This window comes from Oncorhynchus mykiss, chromosome 5, assembly GCF_013265735.2.
Source record: "Oncorhynchus mykiss isolate Arlee chromosome 5, USDA_OmykA_1.1, whole genome shotgun sequence".
In the NCBI taxonomy this organism is placed as follows: domain Eukaryota; kingdom Metazoa; phylum Chordata; class Actinopteri; order Salmoniformes; family Salmonidae; genus Oncorhynchus; species Oncorhynchus mykiss.
Genome location: NC_048569.1, coordinates 68976026 through 69000236, shown reverse-complemented (window position 1 = coordinate 69000236; position 24211 = coordinate 68976026). Strand labels below are relative to the sequence as shown.

The 24211-nt window shown below is 43.5% G+C and overlaps 2 protein-coding genes across 7 annotated transcripts in view; both read left to right on the top strand.

Annotated features, from left to right (window-relative positions):
- The window catches only part of ttc39a (tetratricopeptide repeat domain 39A), a 44928-nt gene extending 23708 nt beyond the window's left edge, over positions 1-21220 (top strand). For all 6 annotated transcript variants that reach the window (XM_036978198.1, XM_036978196.1, XM_036978194.1 and 3 more), the window contains 16 exons: positions 3540-3671; positions 5066-5109; positions 5473-5540; positions 5688-5752; positions 5846-5945; positions 6143-6208; positions 6330-6438; positions 6640-6707; positions 7197-7256; positions 7423-7584; positions 7809-7900; positions 17709-17829; positions 18768-18879; positions 18984-19098; positions 19252-19368; positions 19535-21220. In XM_036978198.1, the coding sequence (XP_036834093.1) occupies positions 3540-3671; positions 5066-5109; positions 5473-5540; positions 5688-5752; positions 5846-5945; positions 6143-6208; positions 6330-6438; positions 6640-6707; positions 7197-7256; positions 7423-7584; positions 7809-7900; positions 17709-17829; positions 18768-18879; positions 18984-19098; positions 19252-19368; positions 19535-19652 (1549 nt within the window). In that variant the 3' untranslated portion in view covers positions 19653-21220. The remainder of the gene's footprint in view (positions 1-3539; positions 3672-5065; positions 5110-5472; positions 5541-5687; positions 5753-5845; positions 5946-6142; positions 6209-6329; positions 6439-6639; positions 6708-7196; positions 7257-7422; positions 7585-7808; positions 7901-17708; positions 17830-18767; positions 18880-18983; positions 19099-19251; positions 19369-19534) is intronic.
- A 567-nt stretch (positions 21221-21787) lies between these two features.
- rnf11b (ring finger protein 11b) overlaps positions 21788-24211 on the top strand; it is a 33519-nt gene continuing 31095 nt past the window's right edge. The window contains exon 1 of the mRNA XM_021604042.2: positions 21788-22318. Coding sequence (XP_021459717.1) covers positions 22196-22318 — 123 coding nt within the window. The 5' untranslated portion in view covers positions 21788-22195. The remainder of the gene's footprint in view (positions 22319-24211) is intronic.

Below are 24211 nucleotides of genomic sequence, written 5' to 3'. Positions count from 1 at the left end.
TTGCATATTACATCAATTATGCAGTAGCATACAATACATTTTTGGGCTCACCTTGTGAAGGTGGTGTGGCGGTCCTTTGTGGACATATTTTGTCATCAAAGTCTGGCATTCTCTGGATTTATAGTGGGACCACACAGCCACTACACTGATTAGCAGGCTAGTGGTTGCTTTGCAATGCTTGCAGTTAGCCACTGATTCCTTACAAACCACTCATTGTTGAATTTGCGATTTCCAACTTGTGTAATCTTAATGGCCGATGAGCACCGATATGTTTTATCTATAATTTCTCTTCATTATTTCACTTCATATGACAAGGCTTAAAAATGATTTGCCAGTAGATTGTCGATGTGATTCATGAAGATGACTGCTTGTCTAGCTTGCTGGCTAAGACTTTGAAAGTATGATGTTGACATAATCAGTCCAATATAAGCTTCTGTACATATAACGTGATTTTATCTGTGGCCAATGATCTTTAGCCTTGTTGGAAGGGCACTTGTAATATAACTCTATGGCAGGCTCTGCTCCACCTGCCCTGAATGACGGGTCGCCACTGGGCCTAACCAAAAACATTGTGGCTACATTGATCATCCTTGAGATGCTTCTACAACTTCATTGGAGGCCAACTGTGGTACATTCAATTAATTGGACAAGTTTTGGAAATCTGCACACCTGTCTATATAAGTTCCCACTGTTGACACTGCATGTCAGAGCAAAAACCAAGCCATGAGGTTGAAAGAATTGTCCATAGAGCTCCGAGACAGGATTGTGTCGAGGCACAGAAATGGGGAAGAGTACTAAAACATTTCTGCAGCATTGAAGGTCCCTAAGAACACAGTGGCCTCCATCATTCTGAAATGGAAGAAGATGGAAGAACCTTCCAGAAGGACAACCATCTCTGCAGCACTCCACCAATCAGGCCTTTATGGTAGAGTGGCCAGATGGCCATTCCTCAGTTAAAGGCACGACAGCCCACTTCAAGTTTGCCAAAAGACACCTAAAGGACTCTCAGAACATGAAAACCCCAGAATATCTGGTCTGATGAAACCAATATGGAATTCTTTGGCCTGAATGCCAAGCGTCACGTCTGGAGGAAATCTGGCACCATCCCTATGGTGAATTATGGTGGTGGTAGCATCATGCTGTGGGGATGTTTTTCAGTGGCAGGGACTGGGAGACTAGTCAGGATCGAAGGAAAGATGAACGGAGCAAAGTACAGAGAGATCCTTGATGAAAACCTACTCCAGAGCACTCAGGACCACATACTGAAGGTTCACCTTCCAACAGGACAACAACTCTAAGCACACAGCCAAGTGTAAGAGTGGTTTCGGGACAAGTCTCTGAATGTCCTTGAGTGGCCTTGCCAGTGCCCGCACATGAACCCAGTCGAACATCTCTGGAGAGTCCTGAAAATAGCTTTGCAGCGACTCTCCCCATCCAACCTGACAGAGCTTGAGACGATCTGCAGAGAAGAATGGGAGAAACTCCCCAAATACAGGTGTGCCAAGCTTGTAGCGTCATACCCAAGAAGACTCGAGGATGTATTCGCTGCCAAAGATGCTTCAACAAAGTACTGAGTAAAGGGTCTGAATACTTATGTCAATGTGATATTTCATTTTTTTATTTATATAAATTTGAATACATTTCTAAAAACTGTTTTTGCCTTGTCATTATGGGATATTATGTGTGGATTGATGAGAGGGAAAAACCTTTTAATCACTTTTGGAATAAGACTAACGTAACAAAATGTGGAAAAAGTCTGTGGTCTGAATACTTTCCGAATGCACTGTATTGCACTGTTGAATGCACTGTTGAATGTCAATGACTATATACTTCAGAAAGGATTCACACCCTTGACTTTTTCCACATTTCGTTGTGTTACAAAGTGGGATTAAAATATATATATTTTTGTCAACAATCTCTCAAAATGGAAGAAAAATGTTAACAGTTGTAAAAAAATAAATAAAGCACTAATACAGTATATCATGATTAGATTAGTAAGTCAATACATGTTAGAATCACATTTGGCAGTGATTACATCTGTGAGTCTTTCTGGGTAAACTTTGCACACCTGGATTGTACAATATTTAGATTGTACTATAATTCTTCAAGCTCTGTCAAGTTGGTTGTTGATCAACTTGACAAGTCTTGCCATTGATTTTCAAGCAGACTTAAGTAAAAAATGTAACTAGGAGACTGAAGAACATTCAATGTTGTCTTGGTAAGCAACTGCAGTGTATATTTGGGCTTGTGTTTTAGGTTATTGTCCTGCTGAAAGGTAAATTTGTCTCCCAGTCTCTGTTGGAAAGCAGACTGAACCTGGTTTTATTCAAGTATTCTGCCTGTGCTTAGCTCTTTTCCATTTATTTTTATCCCCAAAAAATCCCTTGTTCTTGCATGATGCAGCCACCCCCATGCTTGAAAATATGAAGAGTGTTAGTGATGTCATGTGTTGTGTTTGCCCCAAATATAACGCTTTGTATTCAGGACATATAGTTAATTTCTTTGTCACATTGTTTGTTGTTTTACTTTTGTGCCTGGCATGTTTTGGAATATTTTTTATTCTGTACAGGATTCCTTCTTTTCACTCTGTCAATTAGGTTAGTATTGTGGACATTAAACTCTGTAACTGTTTTAAAGTCACCATTGGTCTCCTGGTGAAATCCCTGAGCAGTTTCCTTCCTCTCCGACAACTGAGTTAGGAAGGACGTCTGTATCTTTGTAGTGACTGGGTGTATTGATACACCATCCAATGTGTAATTAATAACTTCACCATGCTCAAAGGGATATTCAATGTCCTTTTTTTATTTTTACCCATCTACCAATAGGTGCCCTTCTTTGCGAGGCATTGGAAAACCTCCCTTGTCTTTGTGGTTGGATCTGTGTTTGAAATTCATTGCTCGACTGAGGGACCTTACAGACAATTGTATGTGTGGGGTACAGAGATGAGGTAGTCCTTCAAAAATCATGTTAAACACTATTTCACACAGAGTGAGTCAATGCAACTTTTTATCAAATCAAGCTTTATTTTTATAGCACTTTTTGGATGCAATGCGCTTCATAGGAAAAAACATTAAAAAACAAAAATAATATCTGAAATATTTACTACACAACAAATAAGAGGTTACAATAACAGGTAACAGGTAACAAAAAAAACTGAAAGACTCAAAAAGGTGTAACTTGTTAAGCACATTTGTATTTCTGAACTTATTTAGGCTTGCCATATCAAAGGGGTTGAATACTTTTTCAGCTTTTAATTTTTCATTAATTTGTAAAAATTTCAACAAACAAAATTATACTTTTACAATATGGGGTATTGTGTGTATGCCAGTGATAAAATCAGGCTGTAACACAACAAAATGTGGAAAAAGTCAAGGGGTGTGAATAATTTCTGAAGGCACTATACTTGTGCTCCTCCTCTTTTCAAGACGTGCAAAGGAATATTTTTTGTTGACTCATCTGATTGCATTTTGAGGATGCAACAATAGCTGCTAAAAATAGAGCTGAATATTTTTGTGCTGTCTTTTTTCCCCCCTTCCTAGAACCAAAGACAGCATGTACCATGCACTCACATACGCCACCATACTGGAGATGCAGGCCATGATGACCTTTGACCCGGAGAACATCCTGGCAGCTGGTAACACCATGAAGGAGGCTCAGGCAGTGTGTCAGCGGTAAGGCTCATTTGTAAAGGATCCACATTCAAAGAGCAGGAAAATGTCTCCGCACCCTTCCAGTTAGATGCACATTTCTTTAATTGTGGATGAGCTTACGTCAGTCTACCTTCATCAGAGCATGTCTCCACAAACAATAGTGGGACAGATGAGGCCACACAGTGAGACAGTGGTAATTACAGACACCTGTGGTAATCTAAAGTACCACTAGATGTCATAATATCAGAAATACAGTACAAATACTATCAAATATTTTACACGTATTTCTACTAGAACAAAATCCATGTACAAATAAAACATTTGGTGTTCGTATAAGGAACAAGGACCACATACTTGCAAAAAGAGAGCAATACAGCCGAAAAGAGTCATTAAAAATTGGGTCCATGTAAAATATATTGATTTTCAAAGTTATTTTTATTTAATAAATTCAAAAACAAAAGTTTTGACTTGGTGGTAAGGCTCCCTTATCAGATCTATTCAATCATGAAGAGAGGAACTATATGATCCGATCAAGTGAAATCACTTTGTGAATTGTGTAACACGTGTTTTTAACCAAGTAAGTCTCATTTAACTCATTTAATTATGAACAACAACAATATACAGAGGAAATCCATTTGGCTCTTGATAAACCTGGCCATTCCACTGGTGAGGGCCTCTGGCTATTTTGGGAGATGTCCATCCTGGTCTGTGGTGGCTGGTGAACTCCATGTTCTGTGAGATAATCACAGAGTAGATATCACCCAGGTTCTATCAGATCTTGCTGGCTGGGGGAGTTTGAGTGGCCTGTAACAGTGAGCTCTGGAGTCAGTGTGTGAAATGTCCTGTACGGACGCGCCTTTCCAAAGGCTGGAACACACACACAAACTCCCGGATTGGGCCTGCCACACCTTCTGAGACCCTGGGGGGGGGGGGGGGGGGGGGCCATGACACAGCCATCTGCCTGGCTACAAGGCCCAGGACCCTGTGTTAACCTGGGAGACGCTCTACATCTTACCAACATAAGCCATGGAATGTGGCTGGGCCACACTGATTTGCATGAAATGTAGATATCTATGCAAATACAACTTTTACAGGAGCTTTAATGTTTTCCCATGGATCACAGTAAACCACTCATTATACTTGTGTATCTCCCTTAATCTATGTTATTCGTCTAATTCTGAAACCTGATTTTAGTTAGAAATACTGTCTGTCAATGTCTGTCTGAATGTGGTTACTACATATCACTGTTTTTCAATATCCAAGCACAGGAATGTGTTGAATTCCCAGATTCTTAGCTCACACATCCACAGACTGGTGTTGAGTTGTTGTGAACCAAACACTGCTATATCTGTCTCATCAAACACTGTAATGTGGCATGTTGGATTTGGTGTGTAATGAAGTGTATTCTCTCCCAGGTTCCGCAAGAAGACAACCTTTAGCAACAGAAACTCCACAGAAGGTTAGTATAGTTAAAACATACTTATACTTCAGTACATTCCACTTAGACGTAGACATATTATTTTACCACAGGCCTCTTATCTTATCACTCATTTTGCGAGTGTAAATTGAACAACGTTTTTTTTATAGCTGTGTATTCCTAAGTAAATAAAACTGCTGTGATACTGGAGAATATACTCTGTTTTTGAGTGATTTTAATGTATTACTCCATTGCTTCAAGCCATGGTGGTTGTTCACTAGTTGTTCAGTAGTTGAGAATACAGTTTAAAATGTGTTTCTTGTCTGTGGGTTTATTGTTCAGCCTCCTGCTGATGTAGTGGTTTCAGCATGTCAGAAGATAATTGTGCTGTCATTTTCACCTCAGAGGAACTCCACGCTGAAGTCTGCTATGCAGAATGTCTCCTGCAGAGGGCAGCACTCACCTTCCTTCAGGTAACCCACTGCTACCACAACATCAGTAACACCCACCCACGCACTCTTTATCTCGCTGAAGCACTGATACAGATTTAAAAGTTGATTGTGCATTTATGATATTGTTCTTTGTATCCTTAAACGTTTTCTTTCCCCCTGTTTTTGTAGGATGAAAACATGGTCAGTTTCATCAAGGGAGGAATTAAAGTGAGGAATAGCTACCAGACATATAAGTAAGTACTCTCGATGTAGTGCATTGCCCTTATAGTGCATTCCCCTTATGTCTCAACTCATACTATAGTAAAGAATGTATATCTGTATTTCAGAGAGCTTCATACGGTCCTCCAGTCCTCAAGCTACGTCCATGGTGACAATCATGGGCATTTTGAAGGCGGGGTCAAGCTTGGAGTGGGATCCTTCAACCTGGTGAGGGAAATGCTTCATGTCAACAACGTTTGTGGTCCAGTTTGCTGGGCTAGTAGACTGTATAGAAGGACCTTTTGGGGTGTTATGGCTATAGCTACTCTGTGTAACTCAAAGCATGGTCCAGATTGGTACAATATGTAATTGTGTCTGGCTCATCTTCTCACTCTTCCACACCTGTGTTCTTGGGTTTTGTACAGATGATCTCCATGCTGCCCACTCGGACCCTAAGGTTGCTGGAATTTGTGGGTTTCTCTGGAAATAAGGTAGATCTCCTACTGTTAGGCAGGTGGCCCTGAGATGACGTGTGAGATGCTGGACTAGACTGGGCTGGACTGGGCAGGTTTAAGCTAAGCCCCCTGTGTCCTGTGTTGTGTGTGTCTGCAGGAGTTTGGCTTGCAGCAGCTGACGGAAGGCGCAGCAGGGCAGACGTTCAGGTCCTTCCTGTGTAATATGCTGCTGCTCTGCTACCACACCTTCATGAGCTTCATCCTGGGTGAGAGAAAGACTGATGTTGCCACACATCAAATGTTTCCACACTGACCTTTTCAACTGCCAAAACAAGCTCTATACTGTAGTCTAGCCACATTCTGGTTGGTGGTCACCTCTACAGGAAAGGAAAACCCTGGTCCTATCTTGCAGAAATGTCTTAAACTAACATGAAATAACATTGTATTTTTCTCCTCGTGGCTTGCAGGCACTGGGGAAGCGGATGTGGAGGATGCAGAGAAACTCCTTCAGCCATATCTCAAACGGTATCCTAAGGTCAGTGAGAACATTGTAGCATGTACACTGAGTATACAAAACATTAAGAACACCTGCTCTTTCCATGATATAGACTGACCAGGTGAATCCGGGTAAAAGCTATGATCCCTTATTGATGTCACTTGTTAAATCCACTTCAATTAGTGTAGGTGAAGGGGAGGAGGCAGGTTAAAGAAGGATTTTTAAGCCTTGAGACATGGATTGTGCCATTCAGAGGGTGAATGGGCAAGACAAAATATTTAAGTCCCTTTGAATGGGGTATGGTGGTATGTGCCAGGTACACTTTTTGTGTCAGGAACTGCAACACTGCTCGGTTTTTCACGCTCAACAGTTTGTATCAACAATGTTCCTAATGTTTGGTATACTCAGTGTACAGTTAAAATATATTCCAGTTGTATTGATTTTGTGAAACTACTCTGAATTATTTAGTGCATAGGCCTGTACACACACTCTGTCCCATCAAAACAGTTCATAGTGTGTTGTTTTTAGGGGTCTATCTTCTTGTTCTTCGCTGGTCGAATTGAGGTTATCAAAGGAAACCTGGATGCTGTGAGTGGATCAATGATTCTGACTACTACCAAAATGATTTTGTATTTAGACTCCAAATCTGGCCAGCTGTCACGTGTGTGTGTGTGTGTGTGTGTGTGTGTGTGTGTGTGTGTGTGTGTGTGTGTGTGTGTGTGTGTGTGTGTGTGTGTGTGTGTGTGTGTAACAGGCTATAGTGCGCTTTGAGGAGTGCTGTGAAGCTCAGCAGCAGTGGAATCAGTTCCATCACATGTGCTACTGGGAACTGATGTGGTGTTTCACATACAAGAGACATTGGAAGATGGCCTACTTCTATGCTGATCTGCTCAGCAAAGAGAATGCATGGTCCAAGGTGGGACATTCTGGAGTAATTGTATTTGTGCATATCAGTTCAATATAGTGCAGTATGAAGGACATCTGTTTCAGTACAGTAATGGTTGCATTATTTCGCTGGTAAATGCGATATAGATTTGTTTGTTTAACAGTTTTTAATGTATTCCGCTTAGCCTTTAGAGGGACAAATCTATGTTGATGCTTACAGAGTTGCGGTAGTAAAACATGCACATTTCCCTCCAGGCAACATATGCGTATATGAAAGGTGCCTACCTCAGCATGCTGACCAGGGAGGAATGCCAACCATTCAGGGAGAGCGAGGTAGCGCTATTCAGGTAGGTCACTGCAACAAAGACAATGCTATTTCTCTGTAAACAAATGAACAACAGACTTTCAGCATGCTTATAGAGAAGGGCGCTCAACAAATGACTGATGATTGGTTGAAAGAAATTGATAATAAGAAGATTGTGGGAGCTGTACTGTTAGATTTCAGTGCAGTCTGATATTATTGACCATAACCTTTTGTTGAAAAAAACGTATGTGTTATGGCTTTTCAATCTCTGCCAAATCGTAGATTCAGAGCTATCTAATATAACTCAAAGGGTTTTCTTTAATGGGAGCTTATCTAATGTCAAATATGTAAAGGGTGGTGTGCTGCAGGTCAGCTTTCTAGGCCCTCTACTCTTCTATTTTTACCAATGTAGAAGGCATTCGGAAAGTATTCGGACCCCTTGACTTTTTCCACATTTTGTTATGTTACAGCCTTATTCTACAATTGATACCCTATGATAACAAAGCAAAAACAGGTTTTAATAAATGTTCACAAAAAAAACAGATACCTTATTTACATAAGTACTCAGACTATGACACTCAAAATTGAGCTCAGGTAAATCCTGTTTCCATTGATTATCCTTGAGATGTTTCTACAACTTCATTGGAGTCCACCTGTAGTAAATTCAATTGATTGGACATGATCTGGAAAGGCACACACCTGTCTATATAAGGTCCCACAGTTGACAGTGCATGTCAGAGCAAAAACCAAGCCTTTGGGTTCGAAGGAATTGTGCGCTGAGCTCCGAGACAGGATTGTGTCGAGGCAAAGAATCAATCAATCAGATTTATTTATAAAGCCCTTCTTACATCAGCTGATGTCACAAAGTACTGTACAGAAACCCTGCCTAAAACCCCCAAACAAGCAATGCAGGTGTAGAAGCGCGGTGGCTAGGAAAAACTCCCTTGAAAGGCCAGAACCTAGGAAGAAACCTAGAGAGGAACCAGGCTATGATGGGTGGCCAGTCCTCTTCTGGCTGTGCCGGGTGGAGATTATAACAGAACATGGCCAAGATGTTCAAGTGTTCACAGATGACTAACAGGGTCAAATAATAATAATCACAGTGGTTGTCAAGGGTGCAACAGGTCAGGTGAGGTGTAAATGTCAGTTGGCTTTTCATAGCCAATCATTCAGAGTATCTCTACCACTCCTGCTGTATCTAGAGAGTTGAAAACAGCATGTCTGGGACAGGTAGCACGTCCGGTGAACAGGTCAGGGTTCTATAGCCGCAGGCAGAACAATTGAAACCGGAGCAGTAGCATGGCCAGGTGGACTGGGGACAGCAAGGAGTCATCAGGCCAGGTAGTCCTGAGGCATGGTCTTAGGCCTAAAGTCCTCCGAGAGAAAGAAAGAGAGAGAAAGAGAGTGAGTGAGAATTAGAGAGAGCATACTTAAATTCACACAGGACACCGGATAAGACAGGAGAAATACTCCAGATATAACAGACTGACCCTAGCCCCCCGACACATAAACTACTGCAGCAGAAATGGGGAAGAGTACCAAAACATTTCTGCAGCATTGAATGTCCCTAAGAACACAGTGGCCTCCATCATTCTGAAATGGAAGAAGTTTGGAACCACCAAGACTCTTCCTGGAGCTGGCCACCCGGCCAAACTGTGCAATCGGGGGAGAGGGGCCTTGGTCAGAGAGGTCACCAAGAATCTGATGGTCACTCTGACAAAGCTCCAGAGTTCCTCTGTGGAGATGGGATAACCTTCCAGAAGGACAACCATCTCTGCAGCACTCCACCAATCAGACCTTTATGGTAGAATGACCAGATGGAAGCCATTCCTCAGTAAAAGGCACATGACAGCCCTCTTGAAGTTTGCCAAAAGACACTGAAAGGACTCACAGACCATGAGAAACCCAGATTATCTGGTCTGATGAAACCAAGATTGAATTCTTTGGCCTGAATGTCAAGCGTCACATCTGGAGGAAACCTGGCACCATCCCTATGATGTATCATGGTGTTGGCAGCATCATGCTCTTGGGGATGTTTTTCAGTGGCAGAGACTGGGAGACTAGTCAGGATCGAGGCAAAGATGAACAGAGCAATGTACAGAGATCCTTCATGAAAACCTGCTCCAGAGCACTCAGTACCTCAGACTGGGTTAAAGATTCACCTTCATACAGGACAATGACCCTAAGTACACAGCCAAGACAGCGCAGGATTGGCTTCGGGACAAGTCTCTGAATGTCGTTGAATGGCGGCCCAGCCAGAGCCCGGACTTGAACCCGATCTAACATCTCTGGAGAGACCTGAAAATACCTGTGCAGCGTTCCTCATCGAACCTGACAGAGCTTGAGAGGATCTGCAGAGAAGAATTGGAGAATCTCTCCAAATACATGTGTGCCAAGTTTGTAGCTTCATAGCCAAGAAGATTTGAGGCTGTAATCGCTGCCACAGGTACTTCAACAAAGTACTGAGTAATGTCAGGTGCGTGAATGAGGACCCAAAAGCGAATTAACAAAACAGAGTTTCTTTAATGACGAAACACACGTAGGCTCAGATGGACAGGCAGATTCCGACAGGACAGGACAAGGTTAGCTGAACAGGCAGATTCCGACAGGACAGGACAAGGTTAGATGAACAGGCAGATTCCGACAGGACAGGACAAGGTTGCAGCAAACACGACGATAGTCTGGTTCAGGCATGAGTAACACAAACGAGAATCCGACAAAGACAGAAGCAGAAAGAGAGAGAGATATAGAGACCTAATCAGAGGGAAAAAGGGAACAGGTGGGAAAAGGGGTGAACGAGGTAGTTAGAGAAGACAAGGGACAGCTGGGGGAAAGAGGGGAAGAAAAGGTAACCTAGTACGACCAGCAGAGGGAGACAGGGTGAAGAGAAAGGACAGAAACAAGACACAACATGACAATACATGACAGTACCCCCCCACTCACCGAGCGCCTCCTGGCGCACTCGAGGAGGAAACCTGGCGGCAACGGAGGAAATCATCGATCAGCGAATGGTCCAGCACGTCCCGAGAGGGAACCCAACTCCTCTCCTCAGGACCGTACCCCTCCCAATCCACTAGGTACTGATGACCACGGCCCCGAGGACGCATGTCCAAAATCTTACGGACCCTGTAGATAGGTGCGCCCTCGACAAGGATGGGGGGGGGGGGGGGGAAGACGAGCGGGGGCGCGAAGAACGGGCTTAACACAGGAGACATGGAAGACCGGGTGGACGCGACGAAGATATCGCGGAAGAAGAAGTCGCACTGCGACAGGATTAATGACCTGAGAAATACGGAACGGACCAATGAACCGCGGGGTCAACTTGCGAGAAGCCGTCTTAAGGGTAAGGTTCTGAGTGGAGAGCCAAACTCTCTGACCGCGACAATATCTAGGACTCTTAGTTCTACGCTTATTAGCAGCTCTCACAGTCTGCGCCCTATAACGGCAAAGTGCAGACCTGACCCTCTTCCAGGTGCGCTCGCAACGTTGGACAAAAGCCAGAGCGGAGGGGACGCTGGACTCGGCGAACTGAGATGAGAACAACGGAGGCTGGTACCCGAGGCTACTCTGAAAAGGAGATAGCCCGGTCGCAGACGAAGGAAGCGAGTTGTGGGCGTATTCTGCCCAGGGGAGCTGTTCTGACCAAGACGCAGGGTTACGAAAAGAAAGACTGCGTAAGATGCGACCAATAGTCTGATTGGTCCGTTCTGCTTGACCGTTAGACTGGGGGTGAAAGCCGGAAGAGAGACTGACGGAAGCCCCAATCAAACGGCAAAACTCCCTCCAAAATTGAGACGTGAATTGCGGACCTCTGTCCGAAACGACGTCTGACGGAAGGCCATGAATTCTGAAAACATTCTCGATGATGATTTGTGCCGTCTCCTTAGCAGAAGGAAGCTTAGCAAGGGGAATAAAATGAGCCGCCTTAGAGAACCTATCGACAACCGTAAGAATAACAGTCTTCCCCGCTGACGAAGGCAGTCCGGTGACAAAATCTAAGGCGATGTGAGGCCACGGTCGAGAGGGAATGGGAAGCGGCCTGAGACGGCCGGCAGGAGGGGAGTTACCGGACTTAGTCTGCGCGCAGACCGAACAAGCAGCCACGAAACGACGCGTGTCATGCTCCCGGGTGGGCCACCAAAAACGCTGACGAATGGAAGCAAGCGTACCCCGAACGCCAGGGTGGCCGGCTAACTTGGCAGAGTGAGCCCACTGAAGAACGGCCAGACGAGTAGGAACGGGAACGAAAAGAAGGTTCCTAGGACAAGCGCGCGGCGACGGAGTGTGAGTGAGTGCTTGCTTTACCTGCCTCTCAATTCCCCAGACAGTCAACCCGACAACACGCCCCTCAGGGAGAATCCCCTCGGGGTCAGTGGAGGCTACTGAAGAACTGAAGAGACGAGATAAAGCATCAGGCTTGGTGTTCTTAGAGCCCGGACGATAAGAAATCACGAACTCGAAACGAGCGAAAAACAGCGCCCAGCGCGCCTGACGCGCATTAAGTCGTTTGGCAGAACGGATGTACTCAAGGTTCCTATGGTCAGTCCAAACGACAAAAGGAACGGTCGCCCCCTCCAACCACTGTCGCCATTCGCCTAGGGCTAAGCGGATGGCGAGCAGTTCGCGGTTTCCCACATCATAGTTACGTTCCGACGGCGACAGGCGATGAGAAAAATACGCGCAAGGGTGGACCTTGTCGTCAGAGAGGGAGCGCTGAGAAAGAATGGCTCCCACGCCCACCTCTGACGCGTCAACCTCGACAACGAACTGTCTAGAGACGTCAGGTGTAACAAGGATAGGTGCGGATGTAAAACGATTCTTGAGGAGATCAAAAGCTCCCTGGGCGGAAACGGACCACTTAAAGCACGTCTTGACAGAAGTAAGGGCTGTGAGAGGAGCTGCCACCTGACCGAAATTACGGATGAAACGACGATAGAAGTTTGCGAAGCCGAGAAAGCGCTGCAGCTCGACGCGTGACTTAGGGACGGGCCAATCAATGACAGCTTGGACCTTAGCGGGATCCATCTTAATGCCTTCAGCGGAAATAACAGAACCGAGAAATGTGACGGAGGAGGCATGAAAAGTGCACTTCTCAGCCTTCACAAAAAGACAATTCTCTAAAAGGCGCTGGAGGACACGTCGAACGTGCTGAACATGAATCTGGAGTGACGGTGAAAAAATCAGGATATCGTCAAGGTAAACGAAAACAAAGATGTTCAGCATGTCTCTCAGGACATCATTGACTAATGCCTGAAAGACAGCTGGAGCGTTAGCGAGGCCGAAAGGAAGAACCCGGTATTCAAAGTGCCCTAACGGAGTGTTAAACGCCGTCTTCCACTCGTCCCCCTCCCTGATGCGCACGAGATGGTAAGCGTTACGAAGGTCCAACTTAGTGAAAAACCTGGCTCCCTGCAGGATCTCGAAGGCTGAAGACATAAGAGGAAGCGGATAACGATTCTTCACTGTTATGTCATTCAGCCCTCGATAATCTATGCAGGGGCGCAGAGACCCGTCCTTCTTCTTGACAAAAAAAAACCCCGCTCCGGCGGGAGAGGAGGAGGGGACTATGGTACCGGCGTCAAGAGCTACAGACAAATAATCTTCGAGAGCCTTACGTTCGGGAGCCGACAGAGAGTATAGTCTACCCCGGGGGGGAGTGGTTCCCGGAAGGAGATCAATACTACAATCATACGACCGGTGTGGAGGAAGAGAGGTGGCCCTGGACCGACTGAACACCGTGTGCAGATCGTGATATTCCTCCGGCACCCCTGTCAAATCACCAGGCTCCTCCTGTGAAGAAGAGACAGAGGAAACAGGAGGGATAGCAGACATTAAACATTTCACATGACAAGAGACGTTCCAGGAGAGGATAGAATTACTAGACCAATTAATAGAAGGATTATGACAAACTAGCCAGGGATGGCCCAAAACAACAGGTGTAAAAGGTGAACGAAAAATTAAAAAAGAAATGGTTTCGCTATGATTACCAGAGACAGTGAGGGTTAAAGGTAGCGTCTCACGCTGAATCCTGGGGAGAGGACTACCATCCAAAGCGAACAAGGCCGTGGGCTCCCTTAACTGTCTGAGAGGAATGTCATGTTCCCGAGCCCAGGTCTCGTCCATAAAACAGCCCTCCGCCCCAGAGTCTATTAAGGCACTGCAGGAAGCTGACGAACCGGTCCAGCGTAGATGGACCGACAAGGTAGTGCAGGATCTTGAAGGAGAGACAGGAGTAGTAGCGCTCACCAGTAGCCCTCCGCTTACTGATGAGCTCTGGCTTTTACTGGACATGAAGTGACAAAATGACCAGCGGAACCGCAATAGAGACAGAGGCGGTTGGTGATTCTCCGTTCCCTCTCCTTAGTCGAGATGCGGATACCTCCCAGCTGCATAGGCTCAGCACCCGAGCCGGCAGAGGAAGATGGTAGTGATGCGGAGAGGAGTGCAACGGAGAACGTGAGCTCCTTTCCACGAGCTCGGTGACGAAGATCAACCCGTCGCTCTATGCGAATAGCGAGTTCAATCAAGGAATCCACGCTGGAAGGAACCTCCCGGGAGAGAATCTCATCCTTTACCTCTGCGCGGAGACCCTCCAGAAAACGAGCGAGCAAAGCCGGCTCGTTCCAGCCACTGGAGGCAGCAAGAGTGCGAAACTCAATAGAGTAGTCTGTTATGGATCGATTACCTTGACATAGGGAAGACAGGACCCTGGAAGCTTCCTCCCCAAAAACAGAACGATCAAAAACCCGTATCATCTCCTCCTTAAAGTCCTGATACTGGTTAGTACACTCAGCCCTTGCCTCCCAGATTGCCGTGCCCCACTCACGAGCCCGTCCAGTAAGGAGAGATATGACGTAGGCGATACGAGCTGTGCTCCTGGAGTAAGTGTTGGGCTGGAGAGAAAACACAATATCACACTGGGTGAGGAACGAGCGGCATTCAGTGGGCTCCCCAGAGTAACACGGCGGGTTATTGATTCTGGGCTCCGGAGATTCGAAAGCCCTGGAAGTGGCCGGTGGATCGAGGCGGAGATGGTGAACCTGTTCTGTGAGGTTGGAGACTTGGGCGGCCAGGGTCTCAACGGCATGTCGAGCAGCAGACAATTCCTGCTCGTGTCTGCCTAGCATCGCTCCCTGGATCTCGACGGCAGAGTGGAGAGGATCCGAAGTCGCTGGGTCCATTCTTGGTCGGATTCTTCTGTCAGGTGCGTGAATGAGGACCCAAAAGCGAATTAACAAAACAGAGTTTCTTTAATGACGAAACACACGTAGGCTCAGATGGACAGGCAGATTCCGACAGGACAGGACAAGGTTAGCTGAACAGGCAGATTCCGACAGGACAGGACAAGGTTAGATGAACAGGCAGATTCCGACAGGACAGGACAAGGTTGCAGCAAACACGACGATAGTCTGGTTCAGGCATGAGTAACACAAACGAGAATCCGACAAAGACAGAAGCAGAAAGAGAGAGAGATATAGAGACCTAATCAGAGGGAAAAAGGGAACAGGTGGGAAAAGGGGTGAACGAGGTAGTTAGAGAAGACAAGGGACAGCTGGGGGAAAGAGGGGAAGAAAAGGTAACCTAGTACGACCAGCAGAGGGAGACAGGGTGAAGAGAAAGGACAGAAACAAGACACAACATGACAATACATGACAAGTAAAGGGTCTGAATGTAAATGTGATATTTCAGGGGGGTTTTGGTAGGTTGTTTTGCAAAGAAATCAACTTGTTTTTGCTTTGTCATTATGGGATAGTATGTGTGAATTTATGATGGAAAAAAACTATTTGTCGTTTCTTTGGCATCATTAAATTGAAGACTGTTATTTTATCAAATCAATTCTCTGTTATTATTATTACGTGATTAAACTAATCATGTAAATGTAATTAACTAGGAAGTTGGGGCACCAAGGAAAATCTTCAGATTACAAAGTTATAATTTTCCTAATATAACTCTTAATTAGTCTTCTAATTAATGAATTATTCTTTACCTCACGTTAGTCTCATTCCAAACGTCGTAAATTGTTGGTTATGTTGGTTATATGAATCATCCAAACATCAATTGTCTTAATCATTTATTTACTAACTAACTAAATAATCACAGACATGCATAAACAAACAAACAGTAGATATGGTTACAAGGAAATGATAGGGGAGGTTCCCTAGTGGGCTAAGCCGATATGACGGCTTGGTGGACAAAGGGAAGTGGGTGTGGACTGAAAAGGGCGCGAAAGACAAAAGAGTCACTACACAGTTGATAATTATATGAATTGAAATGCTAATCTTTTGCACCTTTGAAGGCTCACTCATTCAGGAATAATTGAAATCAATATATATATTTACACTCAGTGTGTCGTCGTGATCTCTGTTGGAAAGTTAATCTGCTCGTCTCTCCATCTGCTTCCAAGAAGTATTTAAAAAATATATATTTTACCCCTTTTTTCTCCCCAATTTCGTGGTATCCAATTGGTAGTAGTTACAGTCTTGTCTCATCGCTGCAACTCCCGTACGGACTGTTTGTGCTGACGGGGGCGGGCCAATGACTTAAACTTTGACGGAAATACAATTCTCTCACATTAACGGTTCAACATCACATTACATAATTTCACAAATAGTTTAATCTTTACTCATTTATTTTATACAACAATTAGATGCACACCTCATAACGGAGGCTCCTGTATAAACAGAGTTATGGTCATGTGGCTGTATTGTCTTTCATGAGGTCACAACATGAAACAAAACGGACCGGGTCGTAGCTGGCTACTCCACCGACCATTTACACATTCTCCAAAACATGGATATTGTTCAGTTCTGAAGTTCTGTGATGTAGAAGAAGTTCCTTTGTTCTACTGTGAAACCCTCTCTCTATACTGCCTGGCCATGAGGAGAGAGTCTCCTCCAGGAATTTACAACCTAAGATAACAGAACCTGGGTGTAGGAGGGAGAGTGAGAGAGAGAGGGGGGGTGGTACTCGCTATACCCAAAGAGGGCCACGCCATGACAAATTTAATCAATTTTTACATTTATTTTATTGATTTAATTCACCTTTATTTAACCAGGTAGGCTAGTTGAGAACAAGTTCTCATTTACAACTGCGACCTGGTCAAGATAAAGCAAAGCAGTTCGACACATACAACAACACAGAGTTACACACGGAATAAACAAGCATAGAGTCAATAATACAGTAGAAAAAGTCTATATACAGTGTGTGCAAATGAGGTAAGATAATAAAGGCAATAAATAGGCCATGTTGGCAAAGTAATTACAATATACCAATTAAACACTGGAGTGATAGATGAATAAGGATGTAACATAAAACAAAATGTGGAAAAAGTCAAGGGTTCTGAATACTTTCCGACACAGCACTGACACACTCACTTACCCCACCAGACATGCCACTAGAGGTCTTTTCACAGTCCCTAGGTCCAGAGCAAATTCAAGGAAACGTACAGTGTTATACAGAGCCATGAGTGCATGGAACTCCCTTCCATCTTATATAGCGTAAGTGAACAGCAAAAAAATAAAAATAAAAATAAATAAATAAAGCAACACCTCATGGCACAACACCTCTCACCCATGTGACCTACTTGTTGTGTGTATGTACTGACATGTATGTGTAACTGATAGATGCGCACACACACACACACTACATGTTAATGTTTTTAAATGTATGTAAATTGTAAAAAAAAAAAAAAAATGTCTGTAATGTCTTCTTCGTTATGTGTCGGACCCCAGTAAGACTAGCTGTCGCCATTGGCGCCGGTTAATGGGGATCCTAATAAATAAAAACAAAAAGAAGTCATTCTAACCAAATGAATCTATATCTTATATTTATCTATTGTCTATCCATTCCAGGCAGGTACATGGGCTTAAGCAGAAAATTGCTGGAAAGTCTTTGCCAACTGAGAAGTTTGCCATCCGAAAAGCCCGTCGCTACCTGACTGAGAACCCAGTTACACTACCTGCACCTCCTCTGGTCAGTACAAGTCTCCGAAACCCGACCCTAGGTGACTTTTTTGGCATTGAAGAATTGAGTCGCTGCCTACGTCACTACCTTATTCGCTTAAATAAAATTGAAAATGTAGCTAGCAAGGTTATTTTTAATGAGTGAATTTCGCAAGTGGGAAGTGCATCGACTACCTTCACTAAAACCACTGGAACGGTTTTGCCTGCAAACTTTGGTTTAAAATCGTAATGTTCTGGCATGTCTGCCTTGTGATTTGTTGAGAGAGTTGTCTGTCTGAAGAGGACCCACCACAGAACAAATTTCTTTCCATTATCGAAGTTGCCAAAAGAGTCCGTCATTGCCTCCCGGGTGGCGCAGTGGTCTTGGGCTGTGCCACCAGAGACTCTGGGTTCGCACCCAGGCTCTGTAGCAGCCGGGCACGACCGGGAGGTCCATGGGGCGACGCACAATTGGCCTAGCGTCGTCCGGGTTAGGGAGGGTTTGGCCGGTAGGGATTTCCTTGTCTCATCGCGCACTAGCGACTCATGTGGCAGGCCGGGCACAGTGCGCGCTAACCAGGTCGCCAGGTGCATGGTGTTTTCTCCGACACATTGGTGCGGCTGGCTTCCTGGTTGGATGCGCGCTGTGTTAAGAAGCAGTGCGGCTTGGTTGGGTTGTGTTTCGGAGGACTAATGGCTTTCGACCTTAGTGTCTCCCAAGCCCATACAGGTGTTGTAGCGATGAGACAAAATAGTAACTACTAACAATTGGATACCACGAAATTGGGGAGAAAAGGGGGTCAAATAAAAATAAAAAATAAAAAAAATAAGTCTGTCATTGAAACCAGACCCTAGTTACTATTGGCTAGGGTCTTGTTTTCAAGACTAGGTCAGTACTGCGTGATCTGACCGCATGTTCACTATTACAGTGTAACTGTGACACCCTGTGGCCTTGTCTGTCCTCTGCAGGAGATGATGTATATCTGGAACGGCTACACAGTCATCGGGAAACACAAAGACCTGACAGAGGGCATGCTGAAAACACTGGACGAGGCACAGGCGAAACTCGAAAGTAGCCCAAGTAAGTAACACAAACTCATGTCCCCCTTAGAGACTTGATATTGCCTCTACACAGTCTATTGTGAGAGAGTGATGGGCCTGAGTGTCGTATGTTGTGTTCCTCAGGGACCGAGTTCTCCATAGACGACCAGTGTTTGCTGAGCCTGCTTAGAGGTCTCTGTCTGAAGCACCTGGGACACCAGGAGGAGGCTGAGCACTACTTCACCCTTGTCCTCTGCAAGTGAGCTCAAAACACACTAATATTGAGCACATACTCAAATTTTCACAACATGACAGTAGAAGAGACCTACTCGTTTACAATTCCTTACAAGTTTAGCAAATACTTCCTTTCTTGTTTAAATCCTGATCTCTGCTGTATTTTTACTCTTGTCAGTGAAACACAGATCAAGTTTGATCACTACTTGGTTCCCAATGCACTGCTGGAGCACGGGCTGCTATGTCTGGAACAAGGGAGGAAGGAGGAGGGAATCAAACTACTGGAGACAGCCAAGTGAGTGTCTTGGTTCTTACACAACATTATTATCTCTACCCATCCCATTACAGTAGTTCATTGGAATTCTTAAACATGACTTGTTTACAATAATTATATTAGAACAGATAGTTAAATCATCTGGTCAAGCTGTTTCATTGATCTGCTCTTTCCCCAATATTTAAAGGCAAAGTTACAAAAACTACTCCATGGAATCGCGGACACATTTCAGAATCCAGGCTGCTTTGCACAAGGCCAAGGCCACAGGCGAGAATGGAATTCACACCATGCCCTCCAGCCCGTAGCTGGAGGGCATGGCAGGCCCAAAGTCCAGCCATCCCAAAGTGCACAGCCCAATGCAGCAGGGATGAGGCAGAGTACCAAACCACCCACTACCAGCAACAAGTGCTTGACTTGCCAGCCATCAAGCTTTCAAAAAGACACACAACACTACACTATTACACTAAACAGTCAAAAGCATACAGACACTAGTATTTACTCAGACAAAGAAAATCTACGCAATATATAGAAAATACCTCACTAATAGATGGAAATTTACAGGGTCTCATCCGTCATTGCAAAAACCTATTCGTTACCAATGCCTGAATATTCTCCCTCTAGTATAAATACATACATTCACTGACAAACATGTATTTTCACACCTGTCACAAGGGTTTTTGCAACATACAGTATTCGAGTGGTTAACGGTATTCTCCTTCCTGGGTTTTACCCTCTGCTCGGAGCTAATGACTAAAATCACTGTGTCCAATCTTGGACAAGGTCTGTCTTGGGTTGACAATGTTCTATGGCAGATAACATCCTCCCCTAATGCTTTTATCTCTGTGATTATTCTACTGGATTTATTCTTATTTCTTCATTTTCACCCTCCTTTCCCCACTCTGAACAGCTCAATGGAAGTTTTGGCACATTGGATCAACTGAAACACTTTCTGTGAAGGCATGCGTGACCAGTCCAACTGAATTTTTGCGAAAATAGTGCCCACTGACTGCACAAAGTTAAGTCATCCAACCGTGCAAACTCACATTGCAGGAATACACGTGTGATGGTTAAGGGGTTATTTTGTCTGTATTTATTTATTAACTGTAATGGCGCCTTTTACTAAATTGTCTCGTTTTAAGTGGACAGATGAATGTGTCTTTTAGAAAGGCAGACTCCTTCCTTGTTATCTTAATGTGGACACAATCCAGCAGTACTTGAGCTCAAACAAACAGTTCCATCTGTAGTAAGTGAAGCATTGACAACCTCTAGAGCCTTCCATATATATACATATACACCTCCAACATCAACCTATACAAGAATGACTTATAGGAAACGATTATATATTAAATAGTTCCTTTCCTGTGTAATAAATGAGCTAATAGACTGTGTATGACCAATGTTATTTGTAATTCGATTTTTTTTCTCCTTTTTCATGTTCTATGATTATTGAAACTTTATGTGCAACAAGATGAGTGTCCAACCCCAAGCACTAGAATGGTGTCTCAAGTTTAAATGTAATCAGAACTGATTTATTCATACTTAGAATATGGTTTTGCGTGAAAGCAATTGACCAGTCATTCATTTAGACTTTTCTAACGGGCAGAGGAAATGTAGACATTGATTTATTTATAGATTTATAGATTTAAATATAGAGATGATTGTAGTTTGGGATGTTCAAATTATTATGTTAGACATTACTTGTTTTGTTCCATGGTTTTCTTTGAATTAACTGATATTAGTACAAACAATCTTATTAGCACTGTGATGTTGAGGTCAGCATATTATATGGGAACTGGCTACTAAACAGATTGACATTCCTGGGCCTGTACATACTGAATGTTTGTTTATTAATTTAAGATTAAATGATATGTAACTGAAATTGAGTCTGGTTATTTTTTTTACTCTTGTATGAGCCATTTGCTTTTGGATGAACTGCACTCTGAACACCAAGCTACTGTCTGGTTTTCAAATTGGTATTGTTTGTGTACTTATTTCATATAACAGTATAAAGTGACTAGGAACAGTCAAAACTGCCATATTAGGCAGCCAGGAACCAACTACGACGTGCTGTAAGGTACATTAAACTAAATTGTATCCCCTCCTTCAATAAAACACAGAAATTACAAATATATTGCACATTTAACATAATAGGTATAGGCATTTTATACCACAGTAACTGCTACTGAAAGAACGTTTCCTTGTGATTACGCACTACTACTAGTGTACATGCAGACGCAGTTATGTAGAAAACTGCCAACGAACAACTATCTATATCTGTACTTAGCTACATACTTGCTGGTTACATTGTAATTCATGTTAAATATTACCAAATATAATGATGTATCATGTTTTTAACAACGGTCTGATTGGTGAGATGGTGGAGAGCTTCCTTAATACAAATGGCAGTTGATTGGTCCGTGCATCAAGGGGCGGTGTTTCATGTTGCTAAGTTCGTTACCTTCCCCGCGTTTGACGGGGCTGGAAAGTCCCTTTCAAATGGTCTTCAGTCTGAAGATGAGAATCCGTTTTTAGAGCATTAATAACTATTAGGTGTTTAGCATTATTACGTTCAACCTGCACACAGGCGTTGTGAGAGTTCTAGCTAGCAAACAACCGCTAAATCACTTCAGTTTGAGGGTGTACATTGGCTAGGTGGCCAGCCAGGCTCTTTGTGTAGGGATGTTTTGTTTTTGTTGATCACAGCTCTCGTAGCTTGTTAGATCATTTGCAATGTGTTGAAGCCCATAATATTGATAGCATACGGTGCTATTTTTTACTGAAAGGTTAGAAAAAGTAGCCTGTGGACGTTGCAAAGCGACAAATATATAAGGAGTTTGACGTCGAGGAGATGGGGAATTGTCTAAAATCTCCAACCTCGGATGATATTTCCTTGCTTCATGAATCACAATCGGATAGAGCTAGTTATGGTGATGGGGCAGATCCAGATCAGGAACCACCGCCACCATACCAGGTAGGTTATTAGCTAATAGCTACTGGTTAGCTTGCTGGCCAGCTATACAGTATTTAAATAAATTCAAGGTTTGACATGCGAAGGAACTTTACAATTTGGTGCTGCCTTTATGTGGCGCTGGCAGCTGGCTAACCGAAGTAAAAAAAAAAAAAACACTGCACTCTAGCTTGCCAGCCAGTTATGATTTTCAGATGTTCATGTAAACAGTAATAACCAGCTGACTCTGGGAGATATGGCAGGTATACATACACACACAGCCTTACATTGTTTATCAATGCTGCACACAACCATCAACTAGCTGTCCTTTTACATTATCATCTTGTTCTATTTCTACAAGGATTTAGGGGTGTAATGACAAGTTTACTATTGCTGCAGTCTTTAGTTTTATCAGACCATCATGTCTTCCTTCATTACATATCATCATCACAGAACACTGACCCAAGGGACTCATGAGATGCAAATTATCTAGCAATGCATTTTATGAGAACAGACATGTAGTCACTCCAGCAAAAAGAGCCTGGAGATGCTCATCATACTCCTGGAATGAAGTGTATGGTCTGAAGTGTTGAGGGAGAGACGAGGCAAAAGCTGGCTGTTTTTTTAAGCTCAAGCTAGAATCCAAAAATATACTTGAAATAGGCCTAGACCAAAGACTACAGAAGCACCCACCTTTGCTTTTAGCTCAACAAAGAAAGATGATAACTTCAAAAGTAGAATGATCTTCAGAACCTGTAAGCTCCCTGATACAGGCAATGGCAAAAGCCTACATTGGAGAACACAGATTGAACTCTTATGCTGATGAGAAAACAGCAGTCTTTGTGCTCCCTAATTTTTTGGGGACCAGGTTGTTGCAGGTCATTGTCATTATAATAATCCAAATATGGATTCCTTTTCTGTAAGTCGGTCATGTTACGAAAGACTTTAGCCAGGAAGGAAAGAGTGTCACCAGGTTAATTCCCTATCTCAAATGTGAAGATAAGCATGTTATACACAGATCTTGATAGCTGGAGTCCCCCTGCCGGAACCCTTCCAATAAAGGTATTCAATGGCCATGGCTGACACGGGTGTCAGCTTCCATAACTCCCAGAGCTTTGGCCGAGGAGGTAGTCTTTCACCATAGTCTCCGGGTCTCATGTGACACCAGAATTATCCATTCATTAGTTTGAGCCTACTTACCAGAGTAGTACAAGACTGTAAGACGTGTTCAAGAGAACATGAAGTCTGATCATACACATAGCTTGCAAGATGACTTATACCTAACTAATTTCAAAAAGTAATTTTTTCCTTAAATCTGTTTAGATTTTCTACTAATCTACATTTAGAATATGTCTTTGTTCTTAAAAAAAATGACATTACAAACAATTTACCAACCGGTAGAACTGAAGTTGACTGCATATGTCAACATTATAAGGGAGTACAGAACAGAATAAGTCATTTTTATTTTACCAATATGCAAAGACCTATAATACCCATGAGGCCATTTAAAAGCCAAGGGAAAACAGCCTCTCTTAAGTGGCATCTGTCCAGATTATACCCCATAATACAAAGAAAACAAACAAAAACATTTTACTATAATTTGTACAGAAATGCAGATTCACACACCCCGGATACTGTGTTTTTCTGTTGAAAACCACTCGTCTCTCATTTTCTCAGAATTTCAGTGTTTACTTGAGTCCCTTGGGTCCAGGATCAGGAATTAATAAGAAGGGCTGGAATTCAACAGTCTGGAGCTGATTTTCCAGTAACAGACTGGATGGCAGGACGCATTGTGCAATATCCTGGTTAAACAGCTGAGGCTCTTGTTGGATTTTTCAACACTAACTGTCTTGTTTGAACCATAGCTTGAGCAAAGGAAGGCCAGATATCTACTTTAGGACCCACATAATTTCCAAT